Raw genomic sequence first — 14,427 nt, forward strand, 5'->3', positions numbered from 1 at the left:
GACTACGTTGCATTTGAGGCACATGAAGAACATTTTACAATTTAAAGGAATGAGCAGGAGTATGCAAAATAGATGTGCCAACATGATCTATAGACAGACCTTTACCATCTCCAATGTACACCTTGTCTTCACCATTGTAGGAAGTAGGAGACTGGATATTGGAGATATCATTTGTAATGTGTGAGGTAGCACCCGAGTTAATGAGCCAAGAATGTGATGGCTTAGCAGTGTAATGGGCACACATGGGAGCAAGTTTAGCTGGAGGAACCTTGCCTGAGAGCTCTGAATTCATTCGATCGAAGCAATCAATAGCTTCATGACTATGAGATCCACATATTTGACACAGAGATTTGTAACCAGAAGAAGAGGCATTACAATTGAATCCAGAATTATAAGTGCCACGATTGTAACCAGAGTTATGGTTGCCACGATTGGAACCCCGAAAACCATGATTTGGATCGCGATTGTGCCTTCCTCGGTTATAATTATACTGGAATGAATGTTGAAGTGGCTGAGTTCCATGATTCTGAGTAGCAAGAGCTTGTGGTGGTGTGGGAAAGAGTGGCGGTTGGGCTTGCACAGAGAACGCCTAAAAAGGCTCAGAGAATGAAGTTTTCTTGCGACGCGCCATGGATAGCTCCTTAGTAAGCAACAAGCCATGTAATTCATCCAAGGAAGTGGACGAAACACGAAGTAATATGGAATCAGTGAATGACTCAAAATCATCCAGAAGACTAGCAAGAGTTGCTGCAATGAGATCATGATTAGTGATAGAGGCTCCAGTAGCAGTAAGGGAATAAAAGTTCTCCTTGATTTGCTGAAAATAATCAGACATTGACTGAGAGCCTTTCTGAATATTCTGAAGCCGCGAACGTAATTGATGAATATGTGCATCCGAGACACCCCCAAATTGCTGCTCAAGTTTGAGCCAGAGATCATGAGCAGAGAAGACACCAACAGTGAACGGAATGTCTTCCTCAGAGAGAGTCGAGTTGAACCATGTTAAACGTCTTAAATACCAACCCTAATATCCATCATAATTATACGTGGTGTCATGCATACATGTAATTATAAATTTGTCTTTCGCGACTGGTTCGAGATTTGTGATCAAGAATCATTTTATAGAATACATCTGGAAAGGAAAACTCCAAAGGTTGTCACTCACTTGGGTTGAAATTGATATATAATGCATGTGATTTTTTTTATCATCAACATTTTAATCAAGGTTTTGTATATTAGTCAATAAATGAATAATATTATTTTTCAAATATTGGCTGGGTTGAAAGAGATGGACAGTAGATGATTCCCAGAGAGGATGGAAAAAGAGAGAAGAGAAAGGGACCCGAAGCCGGCAACATCACACCACATGAAGAACGCGGCCATTTAAGGCCCTACAATAATTTCTACAAATCACAATCACAATCTCGAATTATAGTGAATGATGGTCCAGGTTTACGGATAATTAACAAGTATGTAGTCACGATCCATGTATTTTGCATTACACTAGGAAATTAATAAAATCAACTACAACTATTATGATACTCATTGTCAAAGTTTAGCCACTACACTAACTGTTATGTTTACTTATCGAACGACATACAAAAATTATATTTGGGAAAGAATAATGCTAGGAAGACTAAAATTATAGACTAAATTTGCAAACTAAATGATGTGTCACCAATAAAAAATGAGCTATCTTATCAACGTTTAAGTAATAATCTAATCATCAACTTACATATCATTTATTTTACAAAATTTAATATATAAATTTAATTTCAGTAGCATTACTCATTTGAAAAAACTGGTAACGAGACAAACAATACGTATACCCATCAATATTCCATTTGTTGCACGTATACAGGGATATGAGAAAACGAAAAATCAAACACCAAAACTCGATTGCATAAATAAATAAAAGTTTCCCACTTCAACTATAAATTCGTTGCAAAAACCCTACAGTTACGTATAGTACGTAAGAAAATTAATAATCATGCAAGGTGAGACGGGAGGTTGTATGACAGATGAAGAATTTCATTGAACTAGTTTAATTAATAATTAGGGTTTCTGCATTCGTCGTGTCGGGACAGACATGGACACTCTCAACGCCCACGCGCCCCAAACGGCAAGTGGGTCTATTTTTCCCTTCAAATTTCATGGGGCTGCTCACTGCTCAGATTATTGGAGACATACGATCCCCACTCGCACTGGAAAAACCAGATGACATTTCTAACTCATAAATTACAAAAAAAAAAAAAAAAAATAATAATAAAAAAGAAATATGGAAATATATATACAGAAAGCCTCTCAAATTTTAATATCTTCATACATCCGAAACATAACAGTGAAGATTTTCTTTAGATAATTAGTGAAATACTAAAAATAAAAAGAAAAATTATGGCGAGAGAGATAATTAGAACGAACGGTGAGAGGGAAAAACACAGAGCGACGCCGTAACGAATAGTGCTTCTCTTCACAGCCACATGGGAGGAGGTTCATTGAGATCAATAGGCAAACCACGTCGGACCAGTCCCAGAAACAACGCCGTACTGCCGAAACCCGAACCTTCCGGGACCGTATCATTACTGCCGCCGGCGGGGGCATTTCCCGCTACACCAACTGGAGTTTGCTGAGGTTCCCTCCTTGCCATCAACGGCGGCGTATCAGTGGTTGCCCCATCACTGCCCATGTCGTTGAGGACGCCGGTGTGGAGGAAGTCGACGAGGCGGCCGGAGTGGGAGGCCCAGTGGGTGGCCGTAGGAGCGTTGAGGTCGAGGGAGATGCCGCTGGGGATCGGCGCAGGAAAGTTGGTCTTGGCCTTGGCACCACGGAGCGTCCTGGCGGCTCCGTCGTATGCGAGGGCGGCTTCCTCCGGCGTGTCGAATGTGCCTAGCCAGACCCTCGTCTTCTTCCACGGGTCCCGGATTTCTGCTGCGTACCGGCCCCACGGCCGCTTCCTAACGCCCCGGTAGTGGCCCTCGCGGGAGGAAGACGGAGCAGCTGCAGTCGCCATGGAAAGATCTAGATAGAGAAAGAAGAGAGAGAGAGCGCAAAGCTTTTGAGTGAGAAAGTGTGAGAGAGAGGGGGTTTTGAGAGAAGTTGAATGGCTGTGGAAAGTGAAAAATAGAGGGTCCCACTCAGACACCCGTAATCGTCGGCTGGACGGCACGGCTCCATCCAACGTCTATATATATATATATATATACTGATTGTTTTGATTGGGTTATGCGTTCTATTTTTATTTGTTAATTACTTGGGCCGTTGGATTGATATCAGGATTGGGGATTTGGGCTCATGTGCGATCGAACGGTGGTGGTGTGAGCGCGAGAGAGCGTTGCACGTGAGGAGGGTGCGTGGGGCCCAATAGTAAAGCGTGCCGCCGCCTGAGCAGACGTGTGGGTTCCTGTGGCGCGGTGATGTAAGCCCTACCGATATTGTACGGCGCTGCGGTCGGGCTCAGCGGCGCCTGCCATATTTTTGGTTTTTTTTTTAATTTTTTATTATTATTTGGGAAAGAAATTGGTGAAGTGGGGCCCGGGGTGGCGTATCGGGTAGTGGATTGGATAGAAACGGTTGTTTGGTTGTGAGGAGAGGGGACACGTGGCGGGTATAGAGGCGGTGTCTGAGTTGGAGGAGACAGAGGGCGAGTTGGGTAGACCCGTTGAATTGAGTTTGGGGCGGGTTTCTGAGATGGGCTGCTGCCGGGTAGGATTGCGTCGATGGCGTGTTTGACTGGGTTTTGGGTTAGGGTGCGGGTGTGCGACCACTGACCCACTGACTGCTGACCCAACGTACAGATATCTGAAGGAGATAATCGTACGGTTGGTAAACGAGTAAAGGACTGAAGCTCTCATCCTCCGTAAGCAACCCACGGGAACCTGAGCTGTTTTTTTAGTTATTTTGTTAAATATCATGTCGGATCTCTGAATTTTGGAGGGTTGACACGTGTGGTGGTAGTGGAACATGCTTGTTGTGCATAAGAAGTTTAGGAGAAGATTGATTACTCTTACCATTAGCGTTACGTTATACTCATAACTCTTAAGTCGGAAGGATATACGGGTAACACATAACTACTAGTTACCACATGTATTGATTTACGCTGAAAATTACGAATCGTACACCAATGAGAACTGTTGGCAACGGAGGTCGAACTTGAATTTAGTAATGTGGTTTACTATAGCAACAAGCCGTTAATGTAATTGGCAATTTCTAGAGCTTTGCAATTTACTCTTGGTCTTTAAGTTATTAATTTGAAACTGTTAACATGACATTATTAACTTGAAATACCGTCAACATGACGTTCCATTAGTATGTAAAGTCTTCTCTAATACTGGGCATGGACCGTATATATCTTTCATAAAAGTCCTCTCGTTTACTTTGGTATACCAAAATCAAGAGAGAGACAAAGACACAAACACGTACACCCTGTTGCAAATAAGTTTTTTGTGCTCGACGATCCCCAAAACCTGAATGTGTGACATTCAAACGTTGAACAATTTCTTATAAGTCTAATTTAGTATTCTACATTCTATATGCATCACTTCCGCTATCTGTTAAAAATCTTTACCAAAACTGAAAAGAAAGAAAATAATTAGACCAAATGTACAAGTTTTTTCTTTTCCCTTTGTTCTACAGCATGTATGGCAAATCCCACGGGGGATCCGAACTTCTGTACGTGACTCTAAGGCCCATGTAAACAGATCAAAAGCTTCAACTATATTGGGCTCTGGGCCGAACGTCGTCTCTAATCATGTAAGCAAAATAGGCCCAGTCTCTGCTGCCGTTCTAGATTGGCCGTGATGATTGTACTGCCTGTTCATCTGGATGTCACGTGACAAATGCGTCCTCGCCTTTGCATACGGAGCGTCTCTTGCTGCACAAGCCAGATCAGAATTTGAGAAAACATTAGTGTATTTATGCTAAAGCCTTCCAGGAGTTGTAACGTAACATGCAAGGAAGTAATGTAATTTCAACGACCGTCTTATGCAGTCGGATTTTGCTTAAGAGATTAAACATCCTTACCTGCAATTTGTTGTATTCTAAGGATGTTCTGCCGCCTTTTCCAACAGCATATCGAACCTATAACGAGAAGTAGGAAGGCAGCCAAAACACCAAACCCAATTCCAATCTTTGCTCCGGCTGTGAGGTGTGGCCCACACGTAGGTAGTCCTGGTATACCGCATAGTCCATGGTTATCTGTGAAACTGAACCAAAACCAAATATGGAGTTCAGTATCAGTATACAAACATTTCTATTTATGTTAACATTTGCAAAAGCCCAAAAAGCGTGCAGGTTATGCGTGTCTAATTCTTACTTGAAGCTTGCTCTGTGCAAAAGCCTGCCTCCTAGAGCAGCTGGGACCTTTCCGGACAGAGAATTGCTATTGACATTACTGCAACACGACAACTTAAGTTAAGAGTCTTCTTCCTACACATTTTGGTTTCATACAACTGTAAGTTGCGTTATAATATGTCTTACAGTGTTTGCAACGAGGTCAACTGTCCAAGCGTTTCAGGAATTGACCCATTCAAGGAATTGAACGACAAGTCCCTGCAAAGGAAGGAGCATGAGTGTTTTTAATTATGAAATTCAACTGTGGTAACCACAACCCTTGGATACGCTGCCCAGGAAAAATAAATAAATAAAACATTTAACACTTTCTGATAAGAGAATATATGAGCTGCACTTACAATACTTCTAAGCTTGTTATCTTTCCAAGTGAGGAAGGAATGGGCCCTTGCATGCTATTTCCGCTCAAATTTCTGTAAGTCCACAAGGTAAAACAAAACATGTGTTGAAAAGGCTGTAAAACACTTCTAATGCCTAGCTGTACCATTTCATCGAAGTTTAGCATGTCAAGTTGAATAAAAAACAATGATGCCAAACAGAAGCTGGCAAAGTTTAAATTTTTATTCAAAGCAAGCCTTAGAGAGGAACTCACATGCTTTGTAGATGACGTAATTTGGATATGTCATTCGGCAAGAATCCCTTCAGCCCTTGGTTGTCCAGAGCCCTGTGCATGCAGAGTTAAACACTCATTGCCAAAAGGATGTACAAATGGCAATGGAACAAACAAATGCTAAGGTGCTTTCTTCAGGCATTATGAGAATAACTCTTTAACACTGCACTGAAAGATTTTTCTTTTGCATACAAATGTAGCTAATACGAAAATGCATTTCCGTTCCATTCACCCATGCATGCACAGACTAACAATGGACTTATGTAGTGGAAAATGGTGCTGGAACATAAAAAGTGCTAAGATTCCGATTTGTTGAAACGAATATTCTTGTGACTTGTTTGATGCGAAGGAATCAGTGAAATGAATAAACTATGGTAACGAAAGAAGACTAAAGATTATGACAAATGGACACAATTCAAGTGGCTGAAGCACATCAGGACTACATTCATGAACACTAGATGATTTTCACCCACAGAGTTATCAATTGTTATGGCTCTCAAAAGTCAAATAGAAAAGGCCAAAAAGCCTCCTCTAGAGAAATAACTGAACCAATAGAGAATTAAACATTAACTCGGCTGACCAGAAGCCATTAGAAATTTAGGACACAAATATAGGGAATGGGTCAAGACTAAATAACGAGGGGGCACAAGATGTCATAATGAAATGCCATAGCTAAATTAACACGATGCATTGAAATACATAGTGCAAAACGCATTGGTTCAGTACATGATGTCATAGTTGGCCAGATACTTCTCCTGTCAAATAAGCAACTAAGTATATGATATTTGTTCTAATGCCCTTATTCCTTGTTCTTTACCAAGTCCAACAGGAGGAAAAAAAAAGGCTGCTTGTTCACAGCAAAGAACAATAGGAACTGAGGAAGGTAGACTAGATGCTCAGTGGGCCAAACTGGCTTACTTTTAACACCTTGTGTACTTCGAATTTGAAGGTATACAGTACGAAATAAACATACTTTCACAAGGCAACAAAGAATTTAAACTAATACGATTTCCTTATAAATGAATCTCAGAAGGGTAACAGAATACATCAACACGTATACAACCTGTCATGCTTATGGTTGTCTGAAGATCCACACTATTCAGACTTACATTTATCAGGCTTTTTAAATATTTGAAAGCAAAGTTGTTTGCATATCTTTTTATTGTCTGATGTTTGCACATCTAGCAGTTAAAAAATAAAGAGACTAGAAACTGAAGAACATGAGCAATGTGAAGCATAAATGCATTTGTACTATAAATGAGAAATAAGATCAAATAAGAGAAAAGAAATGACGTTAAGGATCAAGAAATTACAGTCCGTCGATGACCCATTTGTTGCTTGTTCTATCAAACTGGCAATCGGCTCCACTCCATGGATGTTGTTGGGGAACACATGGATCACCATTCCACCCCAACCGAACAGGAAGCCCCAATGTTTTCTTCAATGACAGTAACGCATTAACTGGAATTTTTTTTATTGTGAAAAAGAAAAGGGAGAGAAATTAATTACAGTTTCAATAGAGTTTTCTTCAATTACAGTAACGCCTTGACTTCTGATATATACAGTCTATCGCTTTTCAAGATATAAATAAGACGCACTGAAAAAAATCTCTAACAGAAAACATGTGGTCAAGATGTTTTCAAAAGCATTAGCATAAACAAAAACAGATTAATTGATTTGTGAAATATCAAATAGTTCATCTATAACACTTGCAAAACTACATCATTAAGCATTATTTAATTGTGTGCATGCTACATGATCAGCATTATTGTTTCGGGTATGACATATACATATTGCTATAGACGCTAGAGAAAGTTGAAACGAAACTTAGATAAACATAGAGTAGCACAAATGTACCTTCGTCTGATAAAGTTTTCGACTCGGCCATTATAACCTCAAAGATCTCAATGGCATTGATTATTGCACCACCTTTTTTAGGGTGCAAAGTTATGGTTAAGGTCCTCCCGCTTACGGCAACAGTTGTGTTAAGTACAAGAGCAGCATAACGGTCCCCACTCAATTTGATAACATCCACATCTTCAAATACAGTGTCACCATTAATCAGGATATCAAATACCCTTTGGCCTACACCAGTGATCGAAGCATCAATCTCAGCAAAGTGCAACCAAATGGAGTAGTTTCTGTTGGGATCCACATCCAGGGTATATTCTAAGTCGAGCTGACTATCAATACTCACAAGTGCTTGTTTATAAAGAGCAGCTGGGTAGAAGTTTGGTGGACTTGAAGCCTGCTTAATGGTTCCCTGAGTGGATCTGCGTGTATCAGCAATCTGACCAAAAGTCATTATATAATTCCAAAATCTATCCCCACCCCATTGATCGCCGTTGTAATCCACACCAAACTTTGCGTCTTCAACACCACAGCTCAATCTTTTTGTTGTTCTAAGGATTATTCCTTCAGATACTTGCTGGCTAAACTGGTATGCTCTTTCATCAATCTGAAGAATTTCAATGGCAAGAATTGCCGGATCCCCGTGACCAGTACTATGGAAGCAGATAGACACAGATCCATCTCTCAAATATACAAGCGCTTCAGAAAATACTTGATCATCGTGGGTACTCCAACCAGATTTTAAAGAGGTAATTTGAGTTCCCTCGACAGAAATATCAAATAAAGGTTCGTTGTCATAGTTCGGTAGTGCAATCGACCCAAAGAAAATCCTGATTACATAGTGCCCATGGGGAACTCTATTGATCATGTAACAATTTTCGGGACCTTCGGAGAGGGGAAAATAGCGAAGTGTATCAAGTGGAGGAGTGATAGAACTCGGGTGGGTCGCATTAAAAGGTATCCCCCCTGAATAATCAAAATCCTTAAACCATGTGGTATTGGATGGTTTTGTAATCACATTCTCCCGAGCTCCACAGCTTATGCGCATAGCAAATGGCGCTGTACTCAGAAGCATATTACACAAGTTAAAACCAAAATCCGAACAGGAAGACAATGTAAAGCATCAGTTCATAACTCTAAGCTTTATAAACATGTGTTGTGTGCATCATGGCTAACAAATCGTAATACCAACTTCACCAAACATGTGACAGAGACCAAATCTTCTCCAAATTTGAGTATGCATTTTACAGTGTCCTAACTGCTAACTGATGTGAAAGCAGATAACGATACTTATGCATTTTGTGGTAATCGCCTCATTCAGTAAAAAGACAAAGCAAGAAGAAAATTGAAAAATTCACCAAATACGTTGAGAGCCCAGTGAGCATAATGTACCATCTGCAATTAATACACAAATGCAAAGCTCTCTGTTTCCAGTAAAAAATCTTAATCATCAGCTTTGCATTTCCCGTTAATGACGAAACAAAACCTACATTAAGCATTGGTTTAGGCCATTCTCTGTTTCCAATTAGCAGATTCCTTTCCTTTTCCATAAGTAATTCAAGTTCATTGACTTTTCCTTTTAAAAAAATTCCAGAAAAAAGCATAACACTTAAATTATTTTCCACTTTTACTCTCCGATTCACTTCCATTTCTTCAAAAAACATCAAATTCCATACAAATAATAGAGAAAAATCACGAGATCTCCACCAAAATTACTCTAAAAACTAAATGAATTAGCATCAGTACGCAGTTCAAACTAAATCATCAGTCCAAAATTGACTCCAACTCCAACACACCGAAATTTCACTTCAATTTTCAATACTCCAAGAATCAAAACAGCAGCACGAATTGCGAAGCAGCAATGCAATCGAGAATCGAAAAGCAAAACCAAAAGTTCACGAGCACTCACCGGGTCTCGCCGAAGCGACTGAAAAGACAGGGCAGCAGAGGAGAAGCAGCAGCCATGGAAGAGGAAGACGAAGACGATGAACAGACCTAGCCAAATGCTTTAGCTCCGAACCACGCAACGCGCATGTGCCATTTGCTTTTCTCATTCTCCCTGATTATTCCTCTAATTTTGCTTTCCGATTTCACACTCACAGCGAGAGGTGAGGAGAAAGAGAGAGAGCAAATGAACGTGTATGCAACTCGTCAGTGCGTAATTACAGTTGGGATTTAATTTTTTCTTGATTTGTTGACTCCCGGAAAAATAGAGGAGATATCATTAATCTCCTGCGGTGGTTTTACGGAATCTTGGTGAAGGTGCACTTATCGGACGGCGAAGATGGCTCCACGGTCTACCAGATATTCTTTATTTCGATGGTTGGGTGGGCCCCGCGCCGCACACCGGACTTTGTATAGACGACAAAGCACGTGACAAGGCTAACATGGTGAATAGTGAGGGAGGTTCACGTGGAATTACCGGTTTATTTTTTTATGTCCATTTTTTTTTTGTCGGAATATTTAAAGCCGATTTGCCAAATTGTTAGTGTCGTTTGGCCAACAGGATCCTCTCCGAATTCTTTTGATGAGAATCTGAAATTTATAAATTGTGTACGTTTATCGTATATTGTGAATCAATTTTTATCAAACATTGTTTATGTTTATTTTTAAATACAAAATTTTAAAATGATTTCTAACCGCACGATGTATGATGAACAGACACAATTCACGAATTTCTGAAATCCTCACAAAGAGGATCCGGACTGATCGATTGGGTTTCGTTTTGGAGTGCAAATTGTAACATTTTTTTTTCTTTTGTTAAACGATAAATTTTGGTATATTAGATATTAGATTAACTACCGACGGAGTTCGAATCTACATCATCATGCAAGGACTCAACTCCTTTCCATTACTATAGTAAAATGGCACTTACCAAATTATAACATTCTGTTTTTTCGGAAATATAATCTTCTCCCATCACTTTCTTTTTGGAAATTAATTTTCTCCATCGATTTAGGATTACGTTGATCTTTATCCTTAATCAGATAAGGATAGTTTGTTTTTAAAAATTAAAAAATTGGTATTATTCGAATTTACACTTGCATGTTAGTTGTTTCAGATTTAACTATAATATTTACATATATTTACTATTTAATACAATAAATTGGATTTGTTTGTATGTGGTTGTATTGATCGGACTGCTAAGGGTGGTCACGAGTTGGTTGGATAAAGTTTTAACGTGACTGTCCCGCTAATGAAATATAAATTATATCGTTAAAGAATATTACAACACGTTAATTTATAATACTATGTGATAATGACCAACTAAAATATTTCAAGTTTGTGGACTTTATAATTAGGGAACTTTTATTTGAACTCATACAACCTCTTTATACATTCAATTTACTCTCTACACTCATATTATTTTTAATTAAACTATTGATATCTCTTTAAATCCAAATTTACTATCTAAATCACCCTCACAACCCAATTCAATATGTAAATTTATCTTTACACTCATTCAAAACATTAAAAACCACGTAAAATTCAACACAATTTTAAACTTACCTGGTTGACAATATGTAATTGCCGCCAAAGATTCATTTGCCCAATAGATTAAAAGACTATCTTTGAGTTCCTATTTCTTCTTATTTCTTGGTTCACAACGCAGAACATTGGCGGCAACTTGTTTCCCCTCGTTGACAATGTTGTTGCTACTAGTCCAATACTTTTGTATATACGTACCTATCTTAAGAATAGGTAGTAGCAGCATAAGCCAACTTCAGCACAAACCAGGCTGCTCTTCTTGCTCTCAAATCCCCACCTAGGCAACTTATCATTTCTTGTTGAGCTGGAATTCAAAAACAACAATTTTGGTGGTACCTTGCCACAAGAATTGTCTCATCTACACAAGTTGAAGTTGATTAGCTTTAGTTCAACGACTTGAATCTTTAACGGAACCATTCCAATACATATACGTATGTGTTGATTTTTCAGGAATTCCAAACTTGATTGGCAGTAAAGATTAGGTGGAGTGGTTGTTTGTGCAAGCTAATGGTAAACAACTTAAGTGGTAGTTTACCAGACAATATATGCCAACATCTTCCAAGTGTTCAAGGGTTGCATTTGCCGCGCAACCAGTTTGATGGGGGGTGAATGTAAGATAAACATTGTAGAGTGTTTGATTATTGGGTGTGAGTTTATTAATAAATTTTAGTTTATTGTTAACTTTACCTTGTACTTAATGGTAATTATGTACAGGGTAAAAAAAAACAATTCATATTTAAAGTTTAAGTTCGGTGTCGAAAAATGTTATATGATTTCAAATAAATTTTTTTTTATAAATATTATAATACATTAATTGATAACACTGTGTGATAATGACCAACTAAAATATTTCAAGTTTGTGGACTTCCGGTTTTGAAGTTTGACTCCTTTACAGGATCATCCTGTGCGCATTGCGCAATCGTCGGGGGAAGGTTTTGTGATGAATAAGCAAACACATTATAAGGCCATATCTCGCAAATTCTTGAATAAACCCACCCCAAAACCCAACTAATCCCACTCCACTTTCATATTTTTCTTTTATCTTTTTTTTTCATATATTTTTTTTTCTGTATTTTGTGGATATTGAGGCAGAAAACCATAAAAAAAATTCACTTTTTCTAAAAAAAATAAAGGAGAATTAATATGATATTCTTGAAGAAGGATACAATCTTGGGCAAATGGTAAATAAGTAAGAGCTCGTTTGGAAGTATTTTTAAAATAACTGAAAGCAGTTTTGGTGAAATTGTTTTGTCCAAAGTGCTATTTTGAAAAGGCACATTTTCAAGATCCACTTAAATTTTCACTTAGAAATGGTTTCAAAAATATTTTCATAAAGGACGTTTTCAGAGAATTGAAAAGCATTTATAAACACACCCCGGACTAGTGAACTAGTAGTGACTTGATCCATGTAGAATTAGACGAGGCGAACTACGAATTAGAGCTTTGACTCGTTTAAATCGTACAAGAGTGTCTTATAATAAAATGATAATTTGCAAGTGATGGATTGCCATAGTTATTAAAGTCCTCATCTTTAACTCACTCGTAGTTCCAACCCTCCTCATAATATAAATTAAATTAAAATATCGTTTGTATTAAAAGAATGATAAATTAGTCACAGTATGATTTAAGATGTGGATGGTGGCATTCGATTAATTATTAAATTTTCATTAAAAGTGGGAGATTTGGTAGGTATCTCCTTTTCGTTTCTTTTTTTAAATGATGAGAAATAGACATCTTTTGTCTCCATTCATGGACCAGTTTGTAGGTGTGTTATAAATTATCACACTAATTTGCCCCGATGGAGTCCTTCAATTTAGTCGTGGTGGGATTTTATTGACATTTGCTATTGTGAGCATGAAATTTCATTTATGGGGACGATTTGATATAAATTTTGTGGTTAGGGAATCAAGACACATATTTCGTAATTATTTTAATATATGTTTCAAGTAAGTAAATGTGTCATCAATTAGGACTTCTATGTCATACCACAAAATTCGAGTAATCGACATTAGCTAGTAAATTTAGGGTTTAACATTTAAGATAAAAAGGAATTAGCTTTGTACATCAATACTAGAACAACCTTTTTTTTTTTTTTTTTTTTTTGTTTACAAACAACAGTGTTAGTGGGTTAAATTGTTAGTTGTTAGAGAAAAAGAGAATCGATGAAGATTAAACCTGCACCATAATGTATAAATATAATTACTTTCTACCACAGCCGTAAAGCACTATCTACCTGAAAAGTTTATCCCTTTAATGAGCAATGATTGTTGCATTCAGCCAAAACAACATCCTAAAGCCTTATGCGAAAATAAAACTACATTCTATCAAATGCAACTCCCATCGTTTCACCATAAGTAAGGTCTGGTCATGCATCGCATGTAGGTACTTCATCATTCGAGAGAGTTTTTTTTGTCACCAATTAATTCACCACATGTCAAATGTCAATTAGACATAGTTGTAAGAGCCTACAGAAAATATCTTCCATTCTTTTATATATCACAAAGATCAGAGCTGTCATCGTTGCGCACAAAGATCAGAGCATTTAACTTCATCATCACTATATAAAATGATTAGTAATTTCAGAAGCGGTTTTGGTTCTGAATAAAATTACCCATACCAAGCAAAGAGTTAGAAGATGCGATAACGATGGACTTCATGTTCCAACTCTTAGTTGGTATGAATAATTATATTATTAGTGATACCCCAGACGATGTTTCAAAGATAATGCAGCCAAAAGAATGCTTTCACAGTTTTGACTCTTTGAGACTGCTGCCATGGCAAGCAACAACTTGCACATGTATATGACATACAATATTCGATCGAACAGAAGAAAAAAGTCACAGAATAAATATAAAAGGGAAGAAGGAAGAAAAGAAACGTGTTAGGCACACCCTACATAATGTTTCTTCTCTTTTTCTTGGATTTTTCGACGGCATCGAATCTGGTTTAAAATATGGCAAATCACTTTTTTTCTTTCTTTCTTGCAATGTACGTCATAGTGAGGTTCATATCCGTTAACCACCCGATCTATTAAGCATCTACCTAGATACTTATTTTAACGAGTAAGTTGAGTCGCTCTGTTTGTGTTAGCTTGGATTTAGTCTTCCCCAAACATTTTCGCCAGTCCAAAA

At 38.1% G+C, this 14,427-nt stretch overlaps 1 protein-coding gene and 1 pseudogene across 1 annotated transcript; both read right to left on the reverse strand.

Annotated features, from left to right (window-relative positions):
- Positions 1-2,291: 2,291 nt before the first annotated feature.
- LOC137730021 (ethylene-responsive transcription factor 12 pseudogene) lies at positions 2,292-3,154 on the reverse strand (annotated as a pseudogene).
- A 1,316-nt stretch (positions 3,155-4,470) lies between these two features.
- Positions 4,471-10,084, reverse strand: RLP4 (receptor like protein 4). Its single transcript, XM_068467988.2, has 9 exons — positions 9,717-10,084; positions 7,814-8,866; positions 7,270-7,417; positions 5,939-6,010; positions 5,688-5,759; positions 5,476-5,547; positions 5,312-5,389; positions 5,020-5,201; positions 4,471-4,870 (listed from the first exon to the last, which is right to left on the reverse strand). The coding sequence occupies exons 1-9, from the start codon at positions 9,859-9,861 to the stop codon at positions 4,746-4,748; spliced, it is 1,947 nt and encodes a 648-aa protein (XP_068324089.2). The 5' UTR covers positions 9,862-10,084; the 3' UTR covers positions 4,471-4,745.
- Between the last annotated feature and the right edge of the window lie 4,343 nt (positions 10,085-14,427).

This window comes from Pyrus communis, chromosome 10 (assembly GCF_041283825.1).
Source record: "Pyrus communis isolate YQ-2024b chromosome 10, ASM4128382v1, whole genome shotgun sequence".
NCBI classification, from domain to species: domain Eukaryota; kingdom Viridiplantae; phylum Streptophyta; class Magnoliopsida; order Rosales; family Rosaceae; genus Pyrus; species Pyrus communis.

What these genes read in the sequence shown, in the direction of transcription:
- RLP4 (XM_068467988.2), bottom strand. Translation starts at nt 9,861, where the DNA reads ATGAGAAAAGCAAATGGCACATGCGCGTTGCGTGGTTCGGAGCTAAAG. An exon ending in GAAAACTTTATCAGACGAAG is followed by an intron (nt 7,418 to 7,813) that starts GTACATTTGTGC and finishes AAAAAATTCCAG; the next exon opens with TTAATGCGTTACTGTCATTG. An exon ending in TTGCACAGAGCAAGCTTCAA is followed by an intron (nt 5,202 to 5,311) that starts GTAAGAATTAGA and finishes GTTTTGGTTCAG; the next exon opens with TTTCACAGATAACCATGGAC.